General features: G+C 35.9%; 1 protein-coding gene across 1 annotated transcript in view; it reads left to right on the plus strand.

The window, feature by feature from the left end:
- RPF1 (ribosome production factor 1 homolog) overlaps positions 1–25097 on the plus strand; it is a 51952-nt gene that overhangs the window by 21380 nt on the left and 5475 nt on the right. Inside the window, exons 2-6 of the mRNA XM_077771142.1 lie at positions 8189–8436; positions 9898–9954; positions 12573–12653; positions 20854–20949; positions 21549–21702. Coding sequence (XP_077627268.1) covers positions 8189–8436; positions 9898–9954; positions 12573–12653; positions 20854–20949; positions 21549–21702 — 636 coding nt within the window. The remainder of the gene's footprint in view (positions 1–8188; positions 8437–9897; positions 9955–12572; positions 12654–20853; positions 20950–21548; positions 21703–25097) is intronic.

A 25097-nucleotide genomic window follows, 5' to 3' on the forward strand; every position in this document is an offset into this window, starting at 1 on the left:
TGCTAATGTTTTTTCAGTTCCAAGATTCAATCTATATATCACATTGCAAAGAGACGTTAATGTCTTACTGCTGAGATTTAAAAATCAGCCATTTCTGGGCAATGAAGCTAATCAGTATCAAAATATTAATGTGAACAATAAACAAATAAACTGAAAGTCCAAAAGCTACCTGGGCACACCACAGTGTTAGGTTCTTAGCTAACTTTAGCAAGAAATAAGCATGATCTTCTATCAGTCATTATCCCTCTTTTATTTACTTAAAGATGATGATTGCATCAATATGAGCTTTGCCATCATTGCTAGGGTATTTTTTTTTTTAATATTCATGAGAATAGTTCTTTTGGTACCTTTTTGGACACCTACATCTTCCTACATGAAGACACAGATAGAGGTTGAGTGAGTTTCCACTTAGGGCAGCTTGCCATAGTCACAGGAGAAACAAACCTTTAAATAGTCTGCTGAAAGGAATTATAAGATAATAATGGGTCAAGACCAGTGGGTGTACAACGTGGGTATGCATCAGGATCACCTGGAGGGCTTACTAGAACACAGATTTCTAAGTCCCACCCCAGAGCCTCTGATTCAGAGGGTCCAGGCTAACCTCAGCATCTGCGTTTCTAACTATGTTTCTGGAGATGTGGATGCTCCTGGTCCTGATATTACACTTTGAAAATCACTTTCTTTGGTAGTTGCCTGAAAGAAAAGTAAAGTCATTTTGTTCTGACAAGGTATCATTACAGGTCCCTAAACTGATATGTTGCCTATCAGTTAGATAGATCTGTTGAATCTCATTCCAAATTTGTGCAAGGACTAAGATAGAAAACAAAATAAACATATTAGTTTTCCACAATGATTTTTACCATTCAGTCTTCCTGTCAATGAATGCATTCATTTTTAAAATAATAAAATATTGTTTATAATAATAAAATATCATTATAAGTGAACTATAAATTTGTGGCCTGAAACAAAGCCTCTGCCTTGTTTAATAGAAATTAATAGGGTTGAGGGATATAACATTCTTCTTCAGCAGTGTTTTCTGTTTTGTTTTGTTTTGAGAGAGTGAGAGCACATGTGAGCAGGGTAGAGGGGCAGAGGGACAGAGAGAGAGGGAATCTTAAGCAGGCTCCATGCTCAGCAGGGAGCCCAATGTGGGGCTAGATCCCATGACCCTGGGATCATGACCTGAGCCAAAATCAAGAGTTGGATGCTTAACCAACAGAGGGATAATTGTAGGGAAACTAAATTAAATAACATCTCCTGGGAGTGTACTGGCACATGGTGGAAACTTTAGGAACCTGATCACTTGCTGAGGGGTCTTTTATCCCTAATCTCCACTCTTTCACCTTGGTATCAATCTAGTAAGTAAGAGTGACATAGAAAAAAATACATAAGAGTATAATCCAATTCTGCAGTGTCTGCCCATGTCACTAGTGTTAATGCTGATCTCACAAACACATCTTCGGTTCCTCAGACTGTTCTTCCATATCCTTACCTCTCTCTCTCCCAGAGGCCCTCCTGACTTATGTGATGGAAATTCCAGGAAAGCTGCCAACATTTGTTATTTTTCCTAAAGGAAGCTTAGCAATTTTTCAGTTTTTCTGAAGGCGTAGACCATCATTCTCTAAGACCTTATCATCCCTATTCAAGTGTAAAGAGATAAAGAAAAGGTATCTTTTATTTCTATTTCATCTGGTTGCTACAGAAAGAAAAAAATAAGGAAACTTCAGAAGAATTGAAAAGCTTTGCTGATTGCTTTGGGAGAAGAAGCAAGGATGTGAGAAGACATTCTTTTTCACCGTGGGTCAGAAAAGAAAAAATCCTCTGTCAGAAGCAACAAATAGTACAAACTTTCGATCTCGCAAGACGCTGCCTTAGGAGCCATCCTATGGTGGGTTGATAACTTCCATCCTGCACAAATGAATACAAGAACCTCCACAAGGCACTCCTTGGATTGCCTCTGTAAGTACACTCCAAATATATTCAGAGTTCCTGATAAGGTTGTTCTTGCTAACTAATGGTGGGAAAGGAAAAGTAAGCTAACTTTCAGGACCCACAGATTTAAAAAAGGTAACAGGAAGATGGTCTAGCCCTGGGAAGTATGCATCAAGAAGAGGGCCTCATCGCACATGACTCCCTGAACCCCTGCTTCTACCCCCTGCATTGCCATCAGTGACAGAGGATGCAGGGGGCAGGGGTGAAAGGAAGTCCCCATTCAGTGAAAATCAGAATTTTGTAAAACTTCTACTCACCACTGTAGAAGCTGGACAGCTTACCAGTGCCAGTATTTGAAGGCTTTTGTGATGAGATTATGAGTGATTTTAACAAAGGTGATTTTTTGATACTGTATAATGAAATGTGTCAACTTTTGGAAGATATGCACAAATCAGTGAACCAATATATTCCAAATGACCAATAAAATGCATGATGTTACAAAGTCATGCGTGGGTAAAAAATCTATTCAAAGTGAGAGATAGACCAATAGATTTTAATGTGATAGAGTATATATAGCCTATTGATATGATTTCAGATTACACATTACAACCAACCTTTAAGAAACGTAAAACTCCTCAGTATTTGGTGTAACATCAAAGATGAATATCCATAGTTATCTGTAAAAGCTCTTAAATAGTCCTTTCATTTCCAACCACATACATGATTGAGGCCATATTTTCTTCATGTATCTCAACCAAAATAGTCTGGCACTACTGGTTTAAATGCGGAAGTGGGTATAAACTGAGTTATTTCCTATTAAGCCAAACATAAAAGAGATTTACAAAGCGTGTAAAAAATGACACTTTTTTTGCTAACTTTTTTGTTTTGGAAAATACAGTCATTTTCATAGAGTGTTTATTATCATATAGTGAGTTAATTATTTTTAGATAAATACATATTTGGTTTGTTCTCAATTTTAATTTGTACATGGTGCATATTGATATGATTTAAATAAACAGAAGCTTTTTGGGGTTCTCAACGATTTTTAAGAGTGCCAAAGGGGTTCTGAGACAAAAAGTTTGAGAACCGCTAAGGACTATGCTTCATAACCTTTCATTTTAAATATTGTGTTTCTGATAATTGTGTAGAATGTTTGCTATATTTCATATTTGTGAAACATAGAGAATATTTTATTTCACATAGTAATTCCAAGATTATGGAAAATGAAAACATAAATATGGAGAAAAATTAAACAGTATTGGCTGAAAACAAACAAAAGAAACAAATAATCGTGTCTCTAGTCTGAGTGATCTAATCACCACATTTGGGTTAATTTCTATGGAAACTATATTCTCAGCTATCAACAAGGGACATACAAATACATCTAATCTGGCTCTTTGAAGAAGACATGAGAAGGCACAATTCTAAATTCGGTGTTGATTACACAATAAGGTAGCAGTCATAAAACCTCTTACACTTTTTGGATTGGCTTGTGTCATTGTTGGTCTCTCCCAAGGAGTTGTCTGATGGGAGGGAGTAGTTTCTTTTTGACTGCTATAACCAAAGGATCTGGCACGATGTATGACTTAATAAATTTGTGCTGAATGAATGAAACAACAGAAAAAATTTTTAGACACATTAAAGCTATCCCAGGTTGTTATTTAAATTTTATTTCTAGTTGTTCCGTTAACAGAAACATAAGCCGGAGGCACCATATACATTCCAAAGATCTAAATAAAAGCTTCTTCGATGACTCAAAGAACCAGGAATCTTTTTAGGGGAAGATATTTTAGTGAAACTGCAATTTGATTGTGCTGTTGCTTTCCCTGGTCAAGTAAGGGTCAAGAATGTGTATCATTAGATCAGACACATATGGAACTATATACACTTGGGAAATATTAACAAGCAGAAAAAAAAAATCTGTTTATCCAAATAGGTCACCTTATTGCTTAGCATCAAGCCACTTGGAAAATATAGTAAAAACTGCTCTTGTATCCTATCGCATCATGGCTGGGTTTAGAATATGCTGAAAGAAGTTAAATGCCTCAAGAGAACGATTAGAAATTATTCCAAAGGCACGATCTAAAGACTTATTTCTGGAAGGAAACTTCTGGTCTCCTAATATATTTCTAGTTTCTGGAAAGGCCAGCACATGCATTCTGTCTCTTTCACAGTGTGAAGTATACCGAGATGACAGCATTCACCACACAATTACTCTGCATGTCCTTGATATCTGAAAAGTCTTCATGTTTGAGTCACTAATTCGGTTTCAGGTAGGAGGGGGTGTGGTTCTAACATCTCACAAAATGGTACTGATTATATTCTTGTTGACTTGAACTTCTTTCAGAGAGCTGCCACTGTGACAGTCCTATTGACACTATGAATCCCTGTAGTAACGTTTCAACTGACTTCCTGGGTCAGTGAAACCTGAGAAACAAACCTCCTTAATCACTTAGCTTAAAGTGTAGAATAAACAAAGAAAGAGAACTCTCAAAATTCCTTGAGAGAAGTAGTTTAAGTGCCAAAAACAGCTCCTGGGGACCAGTGAAACATCCGCAGATGACAGACTAGTTCTGTAATAGGCCTCTTGTTGCTGCCAAAAGAAAATTTTGAGAGCTTTGTTTGATATGAACATTTTATTGAGCAAGAAACAAAACTCTTCGCAGAGAGACTTCAAGCTAAAAGGGGTTAGCAGCTACAGCTCAGTTTATAAAGCATGAATGAGGGAGTACATTGTTGTCGTTATTTATTGTGTTTAGTAACTAAAAATGTAGTCTTTAGTGTAGTAGCATTGTGCATGCTTAATTGTGTGCAGCTGATTAGCTACAAAGCTATAAGGTGACACTGACTCAAAAAAAAAAAATAAGCTCAAGTTTTGTTTTAGGTCAGTCAGTATTTGGGGGAAATCAGGATAATTTAAGTTTTGGTTATGTGACTGAGTGCTGGTTGGCCTAGAGACATTTTCAAACCGTGGCTCCCATTTTTTTTTCTTTAACAGTTCTTACCAACAAATTATATGACATAATTCAAGTTCAGGAAACATGTGTTAGTGAAACGTTTATACCACGTTATAAATAAAACATCTTCCAATCCCCAAACTGGAACCCCTTATTCTCATGCAATGGATTAATATTTTGTGCCTTTGGAATAATTTTTGTGATACAAAGAGCTTAAGTCATATTGTAAAATAATAGATCCAATTTTGTGAACAGAATCTTGGTTATTTATTAGGTTGGATTATTGAATTCATCCGGTGTCCAAGAGTTCTATTTGGGGTATTTTATATGTCAGAANTTCTCTCTGACCCTCCCCTGCTCACGCTGTCTCTCTCTCTCTCCTAGAAATAAATAAAACATTAAAAAAAATTTTTTTTAAACAAAAAAAAAATTTAAAAAAAAGGAATACACCCTGAAAATAGCAGACAATGAAGCAATTAGTGAGAAAAAGGAAAATTGCTGAAAAGGACATCAAGTTAAGGAGCACTCTACATGGACCACTTTTTAATACAAATACTAGAATTTATGCTTCAACTTCTTCTAAGCTATAAGCTGCTTGAGGGCAATCATGATGTCTTTTTTCTCTATACTGTTTGGCAGTCTTTTATACCCAGAATTATAAAAAAAGCTAGTTAGCATTTATTGGATGCGTTTCTTTAGTATATATCTCAACAACCTATATGGCAATATAATTAGCCCCATTTACAGATCAAGAAATTGAGGCTCACAGAGATTATGCAATTTAATTGAGATTCTACAGCATCTAAGTGACTGAGTAAAGGATTGAGCACAGACCTGAACATTGAGCCCACTGTTTCAATCATACTCATTCACACTGTTCCTTTAATGAGCAGTTTAAATATACATTGGAGGAACTGATCAATGCTTTTGTGACTTCTGCAGAATATGGACTTTACTCTGATCACAGAAATCCTTTCATTCAACTCACACAACTGTTATGACAAATAAGTCATGAAGAAAAAATAGGAAGTCTCTATGTTAAGTGCCTTATCATCTCATTTGTATAGTACCTCTAAACAAATTTAAGACAGGTATATAGATCCATTTCAGGATTGGGGCATCTGGGTGGCTCAGTTGGTTAAGAGTCCAACTTCCGCCTAGGTCATGACCTCGCTGTTCCTGAGTTGGAGCCCCACATCCAGCTCTGTGCTGACAGCTCAGAGCCTGGAGCCTGTGTCAGATTCTGTGTCTCCCTCTCTTTCCCTCTGTTCTTCCCCCACTCACACTTTGTCTCTCCCTCTCAAAAATAAATAAACATTAAAAAAATAATAAATCCATTTCAGAATTATTTTATATTCTTATGAGGAAAGGATATATGTAGTGAGATAAAATATTAAGACTAGAAGATACTTCCAAAATACTTTTTCAGTCTATATTTAGATAAAGTTTGATTTGTCTTCTCTTGCTTCCCCCTCCTCCTTGTTTTTGATCTGATTATTCCTCTTTAGATAAGTCACATAAAATCTTATGACTTACTGCAGACAAACTAAAGTATGTCAGTAATTTTAGAGCTCAACATCTTTTCCTTTCTATTGTATTACATAATTCAGTTTTGTATCTAAATATGCTGGCTTTAGTTTTCTAATCACAATTTTGGACTTGTGGCTTCATAGCAGGTTTTGTATTCTGGAAAATGAAGCTTTGATGTTTTCAATATCCTGTTTAAAAGAAATTAAATAGGTAAAAAAATGCAGTATGGACATCAAAATATTGGATTACCAAAACATTCAATGTCAATAATGAAACATACAATTTCAAATTAAGGCAGTTTCTGGAAAACTGACTAACAGTAAACCAAAAGGAATTCTTTGGTCTTGTTTGGAGGACATTTTCATGAAATTAAAATAAGGAATACAGAAAAATTTAACCATTGGGGAAGCACTTTCTTCCCTTGGCTTTTATGACACCCTCTTCATTTTCCCTTCTCATTCTCCTTTACTGGGTCCTCCTTTTCTCTCCAGCTCTTTATACAAAATTTTTCCAGTGCTCAGTCTTTGGTCCTCTTCTTTTTTTTCAGTTCTTTATCCACACTCACTGTAATGATTTGAAATAGTATCTATATGCCTATGACTCCTACATTTTCATCTCTAGTCCATACCTTTCTCTCTTGCTGCAGAATTATACATCCCAACTGACAACAACAATCAGTTGACTACTAAATGTCTCAAACTCAATTATTTCCAGAACTGAAATCTTGAACTTACCCTTCAAATTAGTTCTACCTTAAGTCTGTCCCAGCTCAACTGATGGTAGCCCCATCCTTCCAGTTGCTTAGTTCAAAAGTGTTGGGATCATCTCAACTCTTCTCTTTCTCTCGTGCACTTCATTTAATCATCAGGAACTACACCTTGCAAAAGAATCTGATCACTTCTCATCACCTCCATTAGAACCACTCTGGTTCAAGCCACTGTCATTCCTCCCCTCCTTCCCTTTCCTTCCCCTATAGTCTCCAAAGGAGAGCCTGCATGATACTTTCAAAATGTAAGTCAAATCATGTCATTTCTTAAAATCCCCCAGGAAATGTGCATCTCACATAAAAAAGCCAAAGTTCTTACAAACTCCTACACAATCTTACTTCTAAACCCTTCCCCTACCTACTGTCCTCGTTTCTCATATTACTCCTGGCTTCCACAGTGTTTCCCAAATATACCATGCTGGCTGCTGACTAGGAATCTTGGAATTGTAGGTTTCCCATGCATGGACAGCTTTTTTCCTAGATAAAAGCTTTACTCAGATGAGCAGCTCTTCTCTCAAATAACTTCATAGTTTACCCATTACCTCTTTCAAATCTGTGCTCAATGTTAACTTTTTCAACGAAGGATACTCTAACAATCCTATTGAAAAACTGCAACTGCCTCACTACCCTCTCATCTTCCTTTATCCTGTTCTATTTTTTCCTTGCCATGTCTTACTTTATATGTCACCACACTATTTGTGTGCTCATTTCAGGTCTTTCTCCAGTAGAATGTAAATTTTATACAGCAAAGACTTTTTGTTCCAATATTTTGAGGGCTTGACAGATAATAGACGCTCAATAAAGATTTCTGGGAACTCATCATTCCACTATTTATACAGCAAGGCAACCCCCGTAAACTCTGCTCAGAACTAAACTTCAGCACCTTCTTCAACTGCTGAGGCTCACAAAACAGTTCACGTTTTTCTTTAAGAACTTGCTGACCCCGGAAGTAAAAGACTAGGTAAGGGAGTCAGAGAGGTAAGCTATTTCCGTTTCCGTACAGACGCTACGGAGCAAACACCATGGCGAAGGCCTTGGATAAGAGCTTGCAGTAAAGGAAAGAAAGGCCTGAAACGTAAAGCAACCGCCGAAGAACCTCAGGAGGCTGCAGTCGCTGAGAATGGAGCGATGGAAAGCGGGGTCCAGCCCCCGAAAGCGGCTGCCTTTCCCCCAGGCTTCAGCATTTCAGAAATTAAGAACAAACAACGGCGACACTTAATGTTCACGCGGTGGAAACAGCAGCAGCGGAAGGTATGACGGCGCCGCGGCGGTAGGGCGCATGCGCTACATCGGCGCGCGCGCGGGCGCGCACGCGACCGTAAGGAAGGGAATAGTTCTTGCGTGGTAGCCTTAGCTTGGCGTTCAGGAGGAGGTAATTACTTTAGAAGGATGAGGCTGACGTTCTAAGGTCCTGGTCCCCCCGCACTGCGTTGGGGGATTCTGTGTAGGTTCAGCGTTTTGCCTGAGCGGCGAGGATTCTTCTTCCTTTCCAGCCCCTCCCTACGTTCCCTGACTGGGAATGAAAGCAAGAAGTCCCGCTCTCCCAGCGGTGAAAAATCCCTCTGCTGACCTGGGAGGAGAAAGTCTCCCGTCTCTGTGCTTCATTCACCCCGTCCACCTAACGCTGGCTAATTCCTAGAGTCTGTAATACAGGCAATACGGGACTCCAGTGATGATTTTCTGATTCCGGGGTAGCAACTCTTACCTAAATTTTTACTGTGAAGTTTCTGGTAACTTTATTTGTAGCGTTATCCTCATACTGTTGTAGAAGATAAATATGAGGAGATAAGTAAAGCTCAAGGTCACAGTGCTTGATTGTAATCGGACGCAAGCCTCTGTTTATTCTTGTAGATCATAAAAGTTCACGTATATAATCTTTTTACTTGCCTGTCTCCTCTTACTAGATACTAAAACTTTTAAGGCCCTGGATAGTGCCTTACTCATTATTGTAAGTTCCAGAGTAGTATTGGAGTACGTAGAGAATCTAACTCATTCTGGTGAGCGCATTTGCGGGAAGGGCCTCCTAGGAGACTTCTTGACACTATAATCTGAGACTTGATGGATGGAGGGTGGATAGGCGTGGGGGGCTCGGGAAGAGGGCACTTTATAATGTGTGTAAGTAAGCATTCTGTTCAGAAATCTCCAGTATGTACAACCTACAGTACAAATATAACTCACCTTGCAAGTTCCTAATAATTTTAAAAGCATATTTTGATTATAAAATGTATGAATAACTAATGGTGGCTTATTGGAAGCAATCTGAAAACGGATCTCCCATTCTCATTTATTTTTAGTACTTTCCAAGAGAAGCAACCGGCATAGCCATCATGGTTTTCTTTAGAATGCAACTTGTTAGGAATGCAAAATAAAACAGCAACACAAACTTGTTAACTTGTTTATTAGATGTTTTACATTTTCACTTAATTTAAGGCTTTATAATAAGATAAAAAGTAAAAGGTAAAATGACAAACTTTAAATATTCATACATTGCCAATTTCAATTTTTTGAAGAAGACCTTGATTGTTTAGTGATTAGCTAACTTATTTGGTTTACAATAGCTTAGGTATGAAAATCTGTGTCAAGGTATTTAATACATTACAATGATTGCTCAGTTTAAGTATTTATAGCATTAGTAATGTGTAGTTTCAGTATGTGTTTGTGATATAACTGGTGGTTTCTCAGTAATTTTCTGTGTTTTTTTAAACCTTTTAGGAAAAGTTGGCAATTAAGAAAAAACTTAAAAAAGAGAGAGAAGCTCTTGGTGATAAGGTAAATAACATTTTTAGCTATCTGCTTTCTGTCTTCTATTGAGGAATGCTCCCTTAGGTTTATGTGAGGTTTATGTTGTATCATTTTCTTTTAAAGCCTAATATAAAGTATTTCCAGTGTATAAAAGATATGAAAATAAAATAACAAGCCCCTTTCTATTCTTTACTCAGCTTAGAAAATTATGCAGTAGCAAATAATTTTCAAAGTCCTTTGGATGCTTCTTACTGATTGTTTTCCCCTTACTGATTTTTTTTCCCATACATTTATTTATTACCTTTAGGTTTGTGTCCCTAAACAATGAGCACAATAGTTTTGTTTTTTTTTTCCTTCAAAATTTCACGTAAATGCTATGTCTATTTCAGCTTGCTTATTTTACATGTTTGAGAGAGAGAGACTCCTCTTCCTGACTTTGGAAAGCTTTTTGGGAAGCTTCCCAGTTTAGGCCTGTAGTTGGAGTTCTTGTGACTTGAAGCAAAGAACGGCAGGACGGGCCTCTTCTGTTGTAAGATTGAGGTGTGTAGGAATGAGAGCTGAGACAGGGGATATGAACCTGTGAAGAGTGAGAATGGCAAGTAGGAGACTGAGATATAGTCGGATGGACTATGGCAAAGAAGAGAGCAAAGTTAATACATCCAGAAAGGATTTGGCTATTTTTGTGTTATTGATAAGGAATGAAGTCTATTGACAGTTTTTTAAAAAAAACTGCTAAATACTTCCATAACTAAATTGTTTTCCTTTAATTTCATTTTATTTATAGCTAGTATTAGATTTTGATTTATGCTTGCAAAATTTTTAGAACATCCAACTCTTCCTCCTCTATCATTTCTTAAGATGAGATACCAAGGAATGGTAAGCATTTTTGAGGAAGAAGAAAATGTAAAGATTATATAAAAATTAAATGCTCTGCTTTTTCATGCCTTCTCTTAATAGATTAGGTTAAATCCCATGAAATTGCCAGTTTTACACTGTTTTGATATGCAGAATTCTATCAACACTGTTATTCTTTTTTAACGCTCAGTAATCAGCCAGTTACAGCAAATATTGCCAATCACCTTTGGAAATATAACTGTTCTTGTGTTTTGGACTGAAAAATGACATCCTAGAACTGCCTCCTTTAAAAAAATTACTTAAAATTTAATATTTGTTTCATAGAGTAATAAAAAATGAATCCTAAAGAGTTTATCAGTTCATATTTCTTCCTAACTCTGCTAGCATGCATATGTTTCAAATTTGTTTTAGTCAGTATATGCTTACAGTTCTGTATTCCTGCTCTGTAGCATTTCATTTACACAGTTTTTTGGTCTAAGCTGAGTATGCATGATTGCCAATTCTAAAAATGTTCCATTATGTTGAAGTGTCATAGTCGTTACCCTGGTTTTGGATATTTGCCATTCATAAATTGCTTCTCTCTTTTATGTCTTACCATAAATGCCTCAAACTGGAATTGTTAGTTCACCAGATAGATTTGTAGCTTTGATTATTTATTTCTGGTATTGTTTTAATTTTAAAGACTTTTTTTTTAATGTTTTATTTATTTCTGAGAGAGAGAGAGGGAGATACAGAATCCGAAACGGGCCTCAGGCTCTGAGCTAGCTGTCAGCACAGAGCCTGACGTGGGACTCGAACCCACGAATCGTGAGATCATGGCCTGAGCAGAAGTAGGATGCTTAACCCACTGAGCCATCCAGGCGCCCCTAATTTTAGAGAGAGTAGAGAGAGAGAACATGTATACATCTGTGTGGAGAGAGGACGGGGTGGGGGAGAGACAGAGAGACAGAGAGAGAGAGAGAGAGAGAGAGAATCCCAAGCAGGCTTCATGCTTAGCTTAAAGCCGCCCCAGATGGGGTTCAATCCCTCATCCTGGGATCATGACCTGAGCTGAAATCAAGATTTGGACGCTCAACTGACTGAACCACCCAGGCACCCCTTGTTATTTATTTCTGAATAGCTTTCTGAAAGCATTGGAACAAAGGTACACACACACACATATATACACCTTTGTACATTTGACACTTGAATAAAATGGGGTTGGGGTACAGAATACCATCTCTACTCCTGCACATATGAAAATCCCAAAAACTTAACTGCTAATACCCTACTATTGACTGAAGTCTTACTGATAACATAAAGTCAATTAACACATATTTATATGTTATATGTATTATATACTGTATGCTTACTGTAAAATAAGAGAAAAGAAAGTGTTATTCGGAAAATTGTAAGAAAATACACTTACAGTCTTGCACTATAAAAAAATTCATGTATAAGTGGGCCTGCATAGTTCAAATCTATGTTGTTCAAGGGTCTACTCTAATTTTTTCCAATCTATTTGATGTTTTTCTTAGTGTATAATTACTTTGGTCCCAATTTCTTCTTTCTGCTACTTTTGCATGGTTTTAGACCATTTCACACAGTTAGCAATTCTTCCAGTATGTTTAGGTCTCTGCTTAGTTAAAAAAAATACTTAGTATTAATATCAGGATTGATGTAGCAATGGAAATGAGGAACAGATTGAGGCTTTGGTTTATTTATAGATTTCTGTTATTCTTCCCTAACCAAAATGAAAAATTCTTCATGTAAAATCCTTCTAAAACTTAATCTGTTTTTCTTTTATTTAGGCTCCACCAAAGCCTATACCAAAGACCATTGACAACCAGCGAGTGTATGATGAAACTGTAGTAGACCCTAATGATGAAGAGGTAATGTTAGAAATCTTAAATAAATTTGGATGACCACATTTGACAAATTATTTGTTCACGTGTTGATATTTAATTTAAAGTACTGGCTGGTGAAGTTTTATAATGAATTGATTCAGCTATAATGTTGGCATATTACTTGCTATAGATTATTTCATAACTGAATTTCTCAATAATGCTATAGGAAAAAGCTCTGATTACTTATTTTATAGAAATGTATTATATTTTATGCCTAGTAAACTTTTTGTCATTTAATATCTTATATAGTACTTGTATTGTTTTAATATCATTTGAAAAGCATTCCTCATAGATTTTTTTAGTACTAGAAATTTTGACATAAGGATAACATTTGATGATATTTTTTGTGTCCTCATAAAACTCTTGGTTTCAAGATAATCATCCACTTTTCACTTTTCACATTTTCCCTTTAAATAGTTTGTGACAGTATGGTGAGAGAATCAAGTTTTAAAACTCTTTTTTTTTGTATAGGAAATTTGGTTTTGGTTATGTTTGTTTGCTCTCAAACCATACTATTATTGACATTCTTTCACATTTCCTGATGTAGTCATTTCTTTATTCAGTTAGTCAGTTTTCCAGCAAATGTTTATTGATTGCCTGCCGTGTATTGGGATCTGTTTTAGGAATTTGGGATCTGTCAGTGCACTAAGCACCGTGCCACATATACACACAAAATATCAGCCCACCCAGAGCTTACATTCTAAAGAGTGACAAACCATGAACATAATAAAGTAAATTTTCATGTGTTAACAGGTGGTGGGGTAGGTTACTAAAGTTAAAAAGCAGGACAGAGATTCAGGGCTGCTTGGAGTATAGAGAGTTTGCAATTTTATATATATAGGAATGTGTACACGTTTTATTTAGTTTGACATAATTGCAGACTTAATAAAAAAAGTGGGAATTTCAAGTATACCTTCATCTAGATTTCCTAAATATTAAATTGTATCACGCATGGTTTTCTTTGATATTCTTTCTGAAATGCTTGAGAGTAAATGACAGACATGAAGCTTCTTGACTCCTATATAATTTATTATGTTTTACTTACAAACAAGTGTGTTTTTTTAAATAAGCACAGTGTATAATTCTCAAAATCATACAATTAACATTGATTATTATGTAATCTAGACAACTTATTTAGATGTCGCCAGTTGTCCAAGTGGCATTATTTTTTGCAAAAGAAAAATCCCAGCTCATTTTATTCCGTTTTCATGACTTTAACCTCCCTTAATTTGAAACTGTTCCTCAGTAAGTCTCAGTCATTGCTTTTAATGACATTTGCATTTTTGAGGAGCACAGTCCAGGTACTTTTGTGGAATGTCACTTAATATGAACTTGATATTTGCTCATGATTATATATGTTTATGTACTTTTGACAGGTATATCACAGATGTGCATTTTATTAGGAGTCACAAGATTTTCTCATTATAGCTTCTGTTTTTTCCCTTTGTAATAAATTTTGACGGTGGAGATACTTTGAGATTATGTAAATATTATTATTCAAGCCTTTACTCAAGATTTTGCAATTGCAAATAATTTTTTCCAGTTTGATGGGTCAGAGAGTGTATCTGAGTGTAGTTTGAACTTTCTGTTCACTTGTTATGAATGGAGCTGAACATCTTTTCATGTTTTCTTTTTTTTTTAATCAGTTTGTTCATGTCTCTTGCCCATTTTTGCTGTTGGTTAGGGTTCTATATAATGAGGGTCAGGGTAGACTTCATGGAGAATTCCTTTTAGCAAAGACTTGAAGGTTATAAAGAAATTAGCCATTTTTGGATGTAATGAAATTAGCATCCTTGCAGCTTCACCCCTGCTTATTTTTGAGAGATGTCCAGTGCAAAAATGAGTGCATAAACAATGAATGCAAAAGCTCTAGGGCAGGAGGAGCATGCTTAGTATGTGTTTAAAGAACAGTAAGGAAGCCAGTATGCTGAAATTTAGTGAGCAAGAGGGTTATAGAAGAGGTGCCAGGGAAAGTATATGGAAGAGCAGAGGACAGAGCATTGGCTTTGTTGACCCTTGTGAGGATTTAAGCTTTTATACTTAGTGAAATGAGGAGCAGTTGGATGGCTTTGAACAGAGGAATATGATCATACTTAACTTTTAAGAGAATGTAGAGAAACAGTTAGGAAGCTACTGAAATAATCCAAGAATGAGATTATGATTTAGGCTACAGCAATTACATTGAGTGTTGAGAAGTGATTTCATTCCAAGGGCTTTTTTTTTGGGATATATATTTTGAAATTAAAGTCACTGGAATTTCTTGTTAGATTGTATATGGGATAGAAGAGAAATAAGATTCATAGATGGTATTGAGGTTTTTAGCCTGAGCAATAAGGATAGAAGGATGAAATTCTCATTGATGATATGTGGAAGAGGTCTTGGTTAGAGATAAATTGGAGATTATATGTATTTAGAGGTTACATATATGTAAAATTTTCTTAAATATTTACCTAAGAATTTGTTGGGTCATGAGGTGTGTAAATGTACAGCTGTACATGATAATGCCAAAATGTTTTCCAAAGTAGTGGTTGTATCATTTTGCACTTGCATAGTAATAAGGCTATGTTTCTGGTCATCTACATTCTGACCAAATACTTCTATATTCTGACCAGTACTTCACTAGTGATAAAGAGCTATCTCATTGTGCTTTGAGTTTGCATTTCCCTGATTCCTAATTTGGTTGTACCTCTTTTCATGTGTGTACTGTTTTTGCTAAAGTTGTGCCCCCGCTCATGTCTTTTGCCCCATTTTCTATCCTTTGGTGTGTATTTTACTGATTTTATAGAACTTCTTTTTATCTTTTTTGGATACTTATCCTTTATATGTGTTACAAGTTATCTTCCAGTTTGTGGATGCTCTTTACTTTTTCTGTACCGTCTTCATGAATAAAAGTCTTAAAATAGTTAAGTTTAATTTTTTTAACGTGTAATTTTTTGTCATATTTAAAAATCTTTATCCTGTGATCATATGTTCTTTTTTTTCCCCCCTAAAAAAATTGAAGAATTGTTTTTCACCTTTATGTGCTTAATCATCAGGAATTGATTTCTCTGCTGTGAGGAAAAAAAAACAATTTCTTTCTTCCCCTGCCCCTTATGCTACCCCCCTGCATGTAACCAGTTTCCTTGGCACTATTTTTGGATTAGTATAACCTTTCCCACAGTGAATTGTAATGCTGTGTCATATATCAAGTATCCATACATGTTTGGCCTTTTTCTGGGCTATTGGTCAGTTTGTCACTGTATCACTTCTTTATTTTCATAATTGTTTATTTTCATGGTAAGTTTTGTTATCTTTTAGAGCAAGATGCCCCTCCCTACCTCCATCTTCATATCTCTCTTCAGGAATGTTCATTCTCTTTTTGGACCTTTGATCTTCCATATAAAATTATAAATTGTATTAAAGCAGATCACTTACGGGATCTATTTATATATTGCTTTATTTAGGCCTTTTTTTTTTTTTAATGTTTATTTTTGAATTAGAGAGTGCTAGTGGGGAAGGGACAGAGAGAAAGAGACAGAAGATCCTAAGCAGGCTCTGTCCTGACAGCAGAGAGCCTGATGTGGGGATCAAACTCACAAACCCTGAGATCATGACCTGAACAGAAGTCAGATGCTTAACTGACCGAGCCACCCAGGTGCTCCTATTTAGGTCTTTAACTGAAAATGTAATTCAGTGAATTTTTTAATTATCTTCCTGCAAGTTTTACACATAAATCTTATTAGAGCAATTGCTGGATATCTTATTTTATTAGTGTAAATTGCATCTCATTGAGAATTGTCTTATTTGCTGATTTATAAAAGCACAGTTGATTATTGGACTGTGATCTTCTAAACAGTCATTCACCTAGATTCGTCTCTAATAATTTGGCTAAATATTGTTTTCAATTCATGTTTAATCATTTCTCCAAATAACTTTCAGTCCATTAATCATTTATTTCTTTTGTGCTGACTAGAGCCTCCAACATAATGTGAAATAAATAGAAAAAGCAACAGTGGCATCTGTGTCATGGTCCTGGTTTTAAAGAGAATATTTCTAACATGCCGTCATTAATGTTTGTGTCATTAATGGAAGATTATACATTAAGGAAAATCCATTTCTTGCTGGGGGGCAGGGTGTTTGTTTTATCATGAATGAATGTGAAATATTATTAAATTTAAATACTTTTTCTGAAAATTTTGAGATAATTATGTGCTTTTTCTGAAAACTTTGATCTTCTACACATTGTTTTGGTTTGTCAGTACTTTGTTTAGAGTATGTACGTTTATGTTTATAAGTGAGACCAGAGTAATGTCCCTTTCCATTCCTAATATTATTTATTTGGGCTTTTCACCAGAGATGTGTCTATTTTGTTACTCTTTTCAAACTACTTTTTTCTTTTATCATCTTCATTGAAATTTTTTTTTCTAATTTATTTATATCTCACCTTATCTTTATCATTTATTCCTTGTTACTCAGTTAAGTTTATTCTTCTTATTTAACTCATTTTTCATCTTCCCTTCTATTATAAGCAGTTAAGACCACAAAATTTCCTGTAAGTACCACTTTTGGTATATCCGACAAGTTTTAAGATGTATTTCTTCCTTCATTATTATTCAAATTTAAGTATCTCCTTTAATGTAAGATTTGTTGATTTCTTGTAATTTCATTTTTTTTTGCTTGATGTATTTTATTTCATTATTTCTCCCCTGATTCTTATTATTTTTGTTTCTTTTACTTAAGGTTTCATTTATTCTTCTTTTTCTAGTTTCTTAAAATGGAAGCTTAGATTACTGATTTTATATTCTTCTTTCTTTTTAATATAATCTGATAAAGCTGTGGTTTTCCTTCTAAGCATTGCTTTAGCCATATCTCATACCTTTTTGATATGTTTGTTGTGTTTTCATTTTTATTCTGTTCAAGATATTTTCTGATTTCTCTTGTTATTCTCTGGCTCATTGATTATCAAAAAGTATGTTGTTTAATTTCCAATATTTGAGGATTTCCCATATATATTTCTGTTGCTGATTTCTGATTCAGTTTTATTGTGGTTCTGGAACATACTCTGTTTGATTTTAGTCCTTTTCAAGTAAAGAGACTGTTCTGTGTTCTAGGATAAGATCTATTCTTGAGAATGTTATGTGTCTTTGAAAAATATATATTTTGCTGTTTTGAAATATATTAAAAGAGTTGTTTTGAGTTGGTTGATTGTGGTGTTTATGTTTTCTATATTCTTGCCAAATTTTCTATCAATTACTGAGAGCAAAGTTTTGAAATCTCCAACTATAACTGTTGAATTATTCATTTCTTCCATTTGTTTCAGTTTTGCTTCATGTCTTTTTGGGCATCCTTTTGTTAGATACATATCCCTTTGTAATTATTATATCTTCCTAATGTATTGTCCCTTAATCTAGTGTCCCATATTGTCTGTCCCATCCCTTAAATTGTCCGATGGCACATTTTTAATGTCTGTTGTGTTTCATGTGCACATAGCCACCTAAACTCTTTTATGGTTACTGTTTGCATAGTATATCTTCTTTTTTCATGTTTTTACTTTCAACCAGTTGTATCTTTGAACTTGAAGTGTCACTTACAGAGACATCTGGGTAGCCAGTCAGTTGAGTGTTGGACTTCAGCTCAGGTCATGGTCTCATGGTTTGTGAGGTTGAGTCCCACATTGGGCTTTCTGCTGTTAGTGCAGAGCCTGCTTCAGATCCTCCATCCCAGCCCCTCCCCTGTGCTTTCTCACTTTCTCTCAAAAATAAACAGTTTTTAAAAATACTAATAAAAGTATCACTTACAGACATCATATGGTTAGATATTGCTTTTTTATTCAGTCTTGACAGTATTTTTTTTAGTTAAAAAAATTTGTTTAATGTTTATTATTTATTTTTGAGAGAGAACAGGACAGAGTGCCAGCTTGGGGAGGTGCAGTGAGAGAGGGAGACAGAATCTGAAGCAGGCTCCAGGTTCTGAGCTGTCAGCACAGAGCCTAATGAAGGACTCAAACCCATGAACTGTGAGATCCTGACCTGAGTCGAAGTCAGATGCTTAACCGACTGAGTCACCCAGGCGCCTCTGACAATTAATATTTAATGTTAATTATTGATGTAGTTATATTTACATCTGCCATTTGCTTTTTTCTCTATATTTTATATGTTTAAAAAATTTGTTTTAATGTTCTTGAGAGACAGAGCATGAGTGGGAGAGGGGCAGAGTGAGAGGGACACAGAATATGAAGCAGGCTCCAGGCTCTGAGCTATCAGCACAAAGCCCAGCGCAGGGCTTGAACTCATGAGCCGTTGAGATCATGACCTGAGCTGAAGTCAGACATTTAACTGACTAAGCCACCCAGGCACCACACTATGTTTTATATCTTTATCTGTTCCTCCTTGAATGCTTTCTTTTATAATAAAAATATATTTTTATTATCCTATTTTAATACCTCTTAATCTTTTAAGTTATATATTTATGGGGTTTTTAGTAGTTTATCTAGGAATTACAGTATGCATCTTTAATTTATCACAGAGTGCTTCAAGCAAATACTGACATGATTCCGGTAAAATTTAGTAGGTTTACACCAGTATAACTTAGTTCCTTCACTCTTGTTCATCCTATTGTCATATTATATATAACATTGTGTTATAAATCTAGTGTTGTAATTTCTATTTTAAAATATCTTATGTTGTTTTTAAAAAACAAATTAAGTGTACACATACAACACACACAAAAAATCTTATAGTTAACTTCGTATTTACCATTTACAATGCTTTTCTTTCCTTGGTGTCATTTTCTTTCAGCTTGTACGATTTCCTTAAATTGTATTTTTTTTTTAAGTTTATTTATTTTGAGAGAGAGTGTGGTTGTGCAGGAGTGTGAGTTGGGGAGGGACAGAGAGAAAATCCCAAGCAGGATCTCTGCTGTCAGCACAGAGCTCAAAGTGGGGCTCATTCCCATGAACCATGATATCATTACCGGAGCCGAAATCAAGAGTTGGACACTTGATTGTCTTGAGCCACCTAGATGCCCTGTGAGATTTTTACTCTTATCTTTGGTTTAAAATATTTCTTTTAGGTTATTTCCTTGGGGTAGAAATAGATCCCATGCTTTGAAGTTTGGTGAAATCATTCTGACCTTGGTAAAAGTATAGTTTCCTTGGAAGCCCAGGAGCAAGGCTCACAAACATTAAAAGTTGAATTTCCTTTTTCAGCACTATGTCTCTACTTGTTTTTTATTGTTATTTTTCACCTGCCTCCAAAGTGATTGTCATTGTATTTTTGTGACTCAATGGTAAGCCAGTGATTTGGGCAGAGATTGTGTCGAGTTGCAGCCAGTTTTCAAGTCTCCCTCACCTTTCATGTGTACTGGATTTTTGAGTCTCTCCCATGTGTAGTTTATCTGTCAGCCAGGGATTTGTGGAGAGATGATCTCAGCCCTTCTATGGCTCCTTCATTTTCAGAGCTCTCCTTTACATTTCTGGCTGGTCTGCACTTACCCTGAACTGGCTCAGTAACCTTGGACTGGCAAAGCGAGGGTTTTCAGACCTACCTGTCCCTGAATCCAGTCTTCCACCTTTGGATTAAAGATTGCTGCTTCTTGCCTACCATCAGACCTGAAGTTGATAAAGTTACTATTTTTGCAGCCATGTTGATGGGAGAAATGGAATGGCTGTAAGCAAGATTCCTGACATTCTTGCCCACAGCCCTAGCCATTTTTCAAGAATAAACACAGCTCGGGGCGCCTGAGTGGCTCAGTCGGTTGAGCGTCCAACTTCGGCTCAGGTCATGATCTCACGGTTGGTGGGTTCAAGCCCTGCGTCAGGCTCTGTGCTGAATGCTTGCTCAGGGCCTGGAGCCTGTTTCAGATTCTGTGTCTCTTTCTCTCTCTGCCCCTCCCCCACTCATGCTCTGTCTTACTCTGTCCCTCAAAAATAAATAAAATGTAAAAAAAAAAAAAAGAAAGAATAAATACAGCTCAGTTTGTATCTTGAAATTGTTTTTGACATTTTTCCAGTTTTATAATTGTATTCTACAGATAGAAAATCACCCAACCTCTTCATGTTACCATTAACATAAGTCCTTCCTGGCCTTCTTTAAATCCCCTATCAGCTAGGAAGGTACTCAGTGTCATAGAATCCTGCTGGAGCTACTTTTAAAATTCTGGCCCAGTAGAGTGTTTGATATAAAATTATCTCTTTTTCTGTTCACAGGTTGCTTATGATGAAGCTACAGATGAATTTGCTTCTTACTTCAACAGACAGACTTCTCCCAAGATTCTCATCACAACGTCAGATAGACCTCATGGGGTAAACATATCAATCAGTATAGTTATTGAATTCTTAATTTTCTTACATTATTTAGACTATTTAAGAGAACTCTTTTAAGAAGATCTGAGTTAAATTATTGGTAATTTCTATAGATGATGCCTGTGAATAAGCTAAATAAAATGAATACCGGTGATGTGATGTAGGTTCTCTAAACATGATTCTTCAGGATAGGGTTTCTCAATCTCAGCACCATTAGCATTTGGGGCTGGGTAGTTTTTTATTATGGAGGTTGTCCTGTTCATTAGAGAATAGTTAGCAGTATCTCTGGCCTCTATTCACTAGATACCACTATCAGCTGCCCCCTGCTACTACTACCACCAGTGAATAAACCACCGAAAATGTTTCTAGGTATTGTCAAATGCCCTCTAGTGGGGCATAAGCACCCCCAATTCAGAACCACTGCTTTAGGATGGTCAGCCTTTGATAAAGGATTAAATACTGTTCAGATTTCATTCTTTCCCTACCTTTGCTCTTTTTAAATGACACATATTAATCCTTGCTCCTTTTCTTTTAAGTGTATACCAACTTAAGACTTTTATTCCTTTTCACCTTTGGAGATTTGTTACTTTGTTTTGCAGAGAACAGTACGACTCTGTGAACAGCTCTCCACAGTTATACCAAACTCACATGTTTACTACAGAAGAGGATTGGCTCTGAAAAAAATTATTCCACAGTGCATTTCAAGAGATTTCACAGATCTGATCGTTATTAATGAAGATCGTAAAACACCAAGTATCCTTTATTTGTTTCTTGTCTTACCTTCACCCCCTTTTAAACCTATTTAAAAGAATAAGGAACTTATTCAAGAACTTTCAGAACATAATTTCTTTAAATAAGAAAATCATGTATCTGTATCCAAGATTCTATAAACTGTTTTTTTTTCATTTAGCAAATATTCATCAAGCAAATGCTACAGGCAAGACATTACTTTAATCCTTAGTAAAAGATGCAGAGATAAACAAGAGCTTTAGGGAGTTCATAATCTAATAGGAGAAAATAGACATGTAAACTAACAAAAATGTAGAGTGGGTAGTACAAGCAAAGAGAAATACAGGATACAGTGCATACTCTGGTAAAATCTGCCCTGGGGATATCATGGAGTAAGGACCTGACTGGAAAAGATGCTTAACTCATTTTGTTGAATATGGGTGAATGAGGTGAATAAGGCAGAGGAAGAGTGCTCAGTGCAGAGAGACCATTTGTAAAGGCAGAGGCATTAAGGAACAGACCCAGTAGGGGATCTACAAGTAATTTGATATGGCTAGATTTTATGTTACCAGAAGTGGTATCACAGGATTACATATTTGAAGCAGATAGTTGAGCCCATTCTATGTACTTACTACTGTTTCAGATGCCAAGAATACTCTATCCTTTTTCTGTGAGTTTCATATCCTAAGTGACTGTCACTTGAACCCAAGATATTTTTTCCTGTTTTGAAATGAGATCAAGAATGCCTAGATTTGTTTTGGTTGTTGCTATTGTCTTACTTATTTATCAAATGGTGGCTGTGAGCTAATTTTAAAGATGATCAACTGAATGGATCAAATTCTTAAAATTATTAAGGATTCATAAAATACAGGGTCAGGAGTTTCCTGCTGTCAGGACTTTTTTTTTAAATCAATGAACACTACTTTAAAAAAATGGTCTCAAAGCTATTTTTTAAGAATCCCAATAACTTTTATGGTTCTTACGATTTTCAATAGAAGTTAAAGACATTATCCACTTGTACGAGTTGCTTTTCAGAGACTAAAATAGACTAAAGCTAGCTTTGTAATGTGATGGTTTTTGGCCATATTATAATTTGGCTTGGATTGTGGGTTAATGTACCAAAATAACTAAAATCTCTTGAATATTTAACTATTCCAGAAGAGATCTGCATTTAATGTAGTTGCTGCTTTCTTAAAGCTACCTCCCCAAAATAAAGTGGGAAGGTCTGTGTTCCTCTCTTTTTATTTTGGCAGTTAAAAAAACATTATTTTAAGGCTGCCAGCAGGCATTCATCAATTCAATAAGCATTATATCCTTGTTTCATCTGAGGCATTTTATATAGGATGTAAGTTTTACTTACACCATCTATTGCCTTTAGAAAGCTTATGTTCTCTTTTCCTTATAAAATTGTATTGTTTTTACTCAAAATATATTAATATTTTTCTGATTACCATATCAGACACCTTGTAGGGTAAGTTAACCATCAGATCATTAAGGTACCCTCAGTACACAGACCAAATTTATATTAAGGAAATAACTAGGCTAATTAATTCAAATATTAGATTGTTTCTCCTATACACGTAAACATATATGCACACAGCTGTGTATGGGTGTCCTAGGATTATAAGTTTTGGTTATAGAATTAGGTAGCAGTTTTTTTTTTTCTTCTGTGTTTCATTTTGGATAGTTTCTGTGTTTTCATATTCAATAATCTTTTATTTTGCATTGTGTAATCTGCCATTAATCCTACCTAGTGTATTTTTCATCTCGTAAGTTGTAATTTTTACCTCTAAATTTTTTAAATATATTTCCCACAATATGTTCTTTTAAATAGTTTATTGTCATTTCCATATAACACCCAGTGCTCATTCCCACAAGTGCCCTCCTCCATGCCCATAACCCCACTTTCCCTCCCTCCACATCTGCCCTCAGTTTGTTCTCGGCATTCAAGAGTCTCTCGTGGTTTGCCTCCCTCCCTCTCCCCCACTATTTTTCCCTTCTTCTCCCCCATAGGCTTCCGTTAAGTTCCTCCTATACGTGCAGACATATGGTGTCTGTCCTTCTCTGCCTGACTTATTTCGCTCAGCATAACACCCTCTAGTTCCATCCATGTTGCTACACATGGCCAGATTTCATTCTTTCTCATTGCCATGTAGTATTCCATTGTATAAATAAACCACATCTTCTTGATCCATTCATCAGTTGATGGACACTTAGGCTCTTTCCATGTTTTGGCTATTGTTGAGAGTGGTGCTGTGAACATTGGGGTACATGTGCCCCTATGCATCAGCACTCCTGTATCCCTTGGGTAAATTCCTAGCAGTGCTATTGCTGGGTCGTAGGGGAGTTCTGTTGTTAATTTTTTGAGGAATCTCCACACTGTTTTCCAGAGGGGCTACACAGCAGTTTCTAAAAGTCCTAATGAGTAGAATTTTTAGAAGTATAACCCTACCTGGATGTTGATTTTTATAATTTCAAAAATACTTAATTTTCTTTTCTAATTGATATATAGTAATTAGTTGATGGCGAAGTATTGGTGAAAGAAACTAGGAAAGCAGACCTTCTAAATTGCTTTTGTGTTCTTTGTTAACAGAGAAAGGTCTTCAAGACTAATTGAGGACATTGGTAAGGGGCCCTGGAAGTCGATCTTGGATTAAAAGATTGTTAACATAGGCCTGGAAACTCTGAATAAGGTCAGATATCCTGGCTTCAAAGACTATGTGTAAATGAGACTTTGCACTCTGGGGAAAGATAGGAGACAGGCAAGTGTAGGAAGGAGGGACAAAGGACTGCTGGTTAATAATATGCCATGATCCAGAAAAAAAACATGTCAGATAATTAAAGGGAGAATAATTTGTAAGCACAGAATAGAAATGATGTATGATTCCTAGAGACTTAATATGGGCTTATAAATAACAAGTCATGACCCGTAATGATGACACTTGGAGAAAAGTTGAAAGAATTGAGGATATTCAGGGGCACCTGGGTGGCTCCATTGGTTGAGCATCCGACTTCAGCTCAGGTCATGATCTCAATGGTCCTTGAGTTAGAGCCCCGTGTCAGGCTCCTTGCTGACAGCTCAGAGCCTGGAGCCTACCTCAGATTCTGTGTCTCCCCCTCTCTCTATCCGTCTCCTGCTTGTGCTCTGTCTCTCTCTGCCTCTCAAAAGTAAATAAACATTTAAAAAGATTAAAAAAAAAAAAAGAATTGAGGATATTCACCCTGTGGGAAATTAGAATATGGGGGCATGACAACATACTGGAAGGGCTGCTGTATAAAAGAGTAGTGCCAAATGGTGGGAATTTATGGAGATAGAAATTTTTGACTTAACTCTGGAAAAGAACTTTGTCAACCATCTTAACTAGTCTAGTGGCTTTTGGTCAGGGAGATGTAATGTCAAATACAGACTTCATTACGTG

Source organism: Crocuta crocuta, unplaced genomic scaffold (genome assembly GCF_008692635.1).
Source record: "Crocuta crocuta isolate KB4526 unplaced genomic scaffold, BGI_CrCroc_1.0 scaffold125, whole genome shotgun sequence".
In the NCBI taxonomy this organism is placed as follows: Eukaryota; Metazoa; Chordata; class Mammalia; order Carnivora; family Hyaenidae; genus Crocuta; species Crocuta crocuta.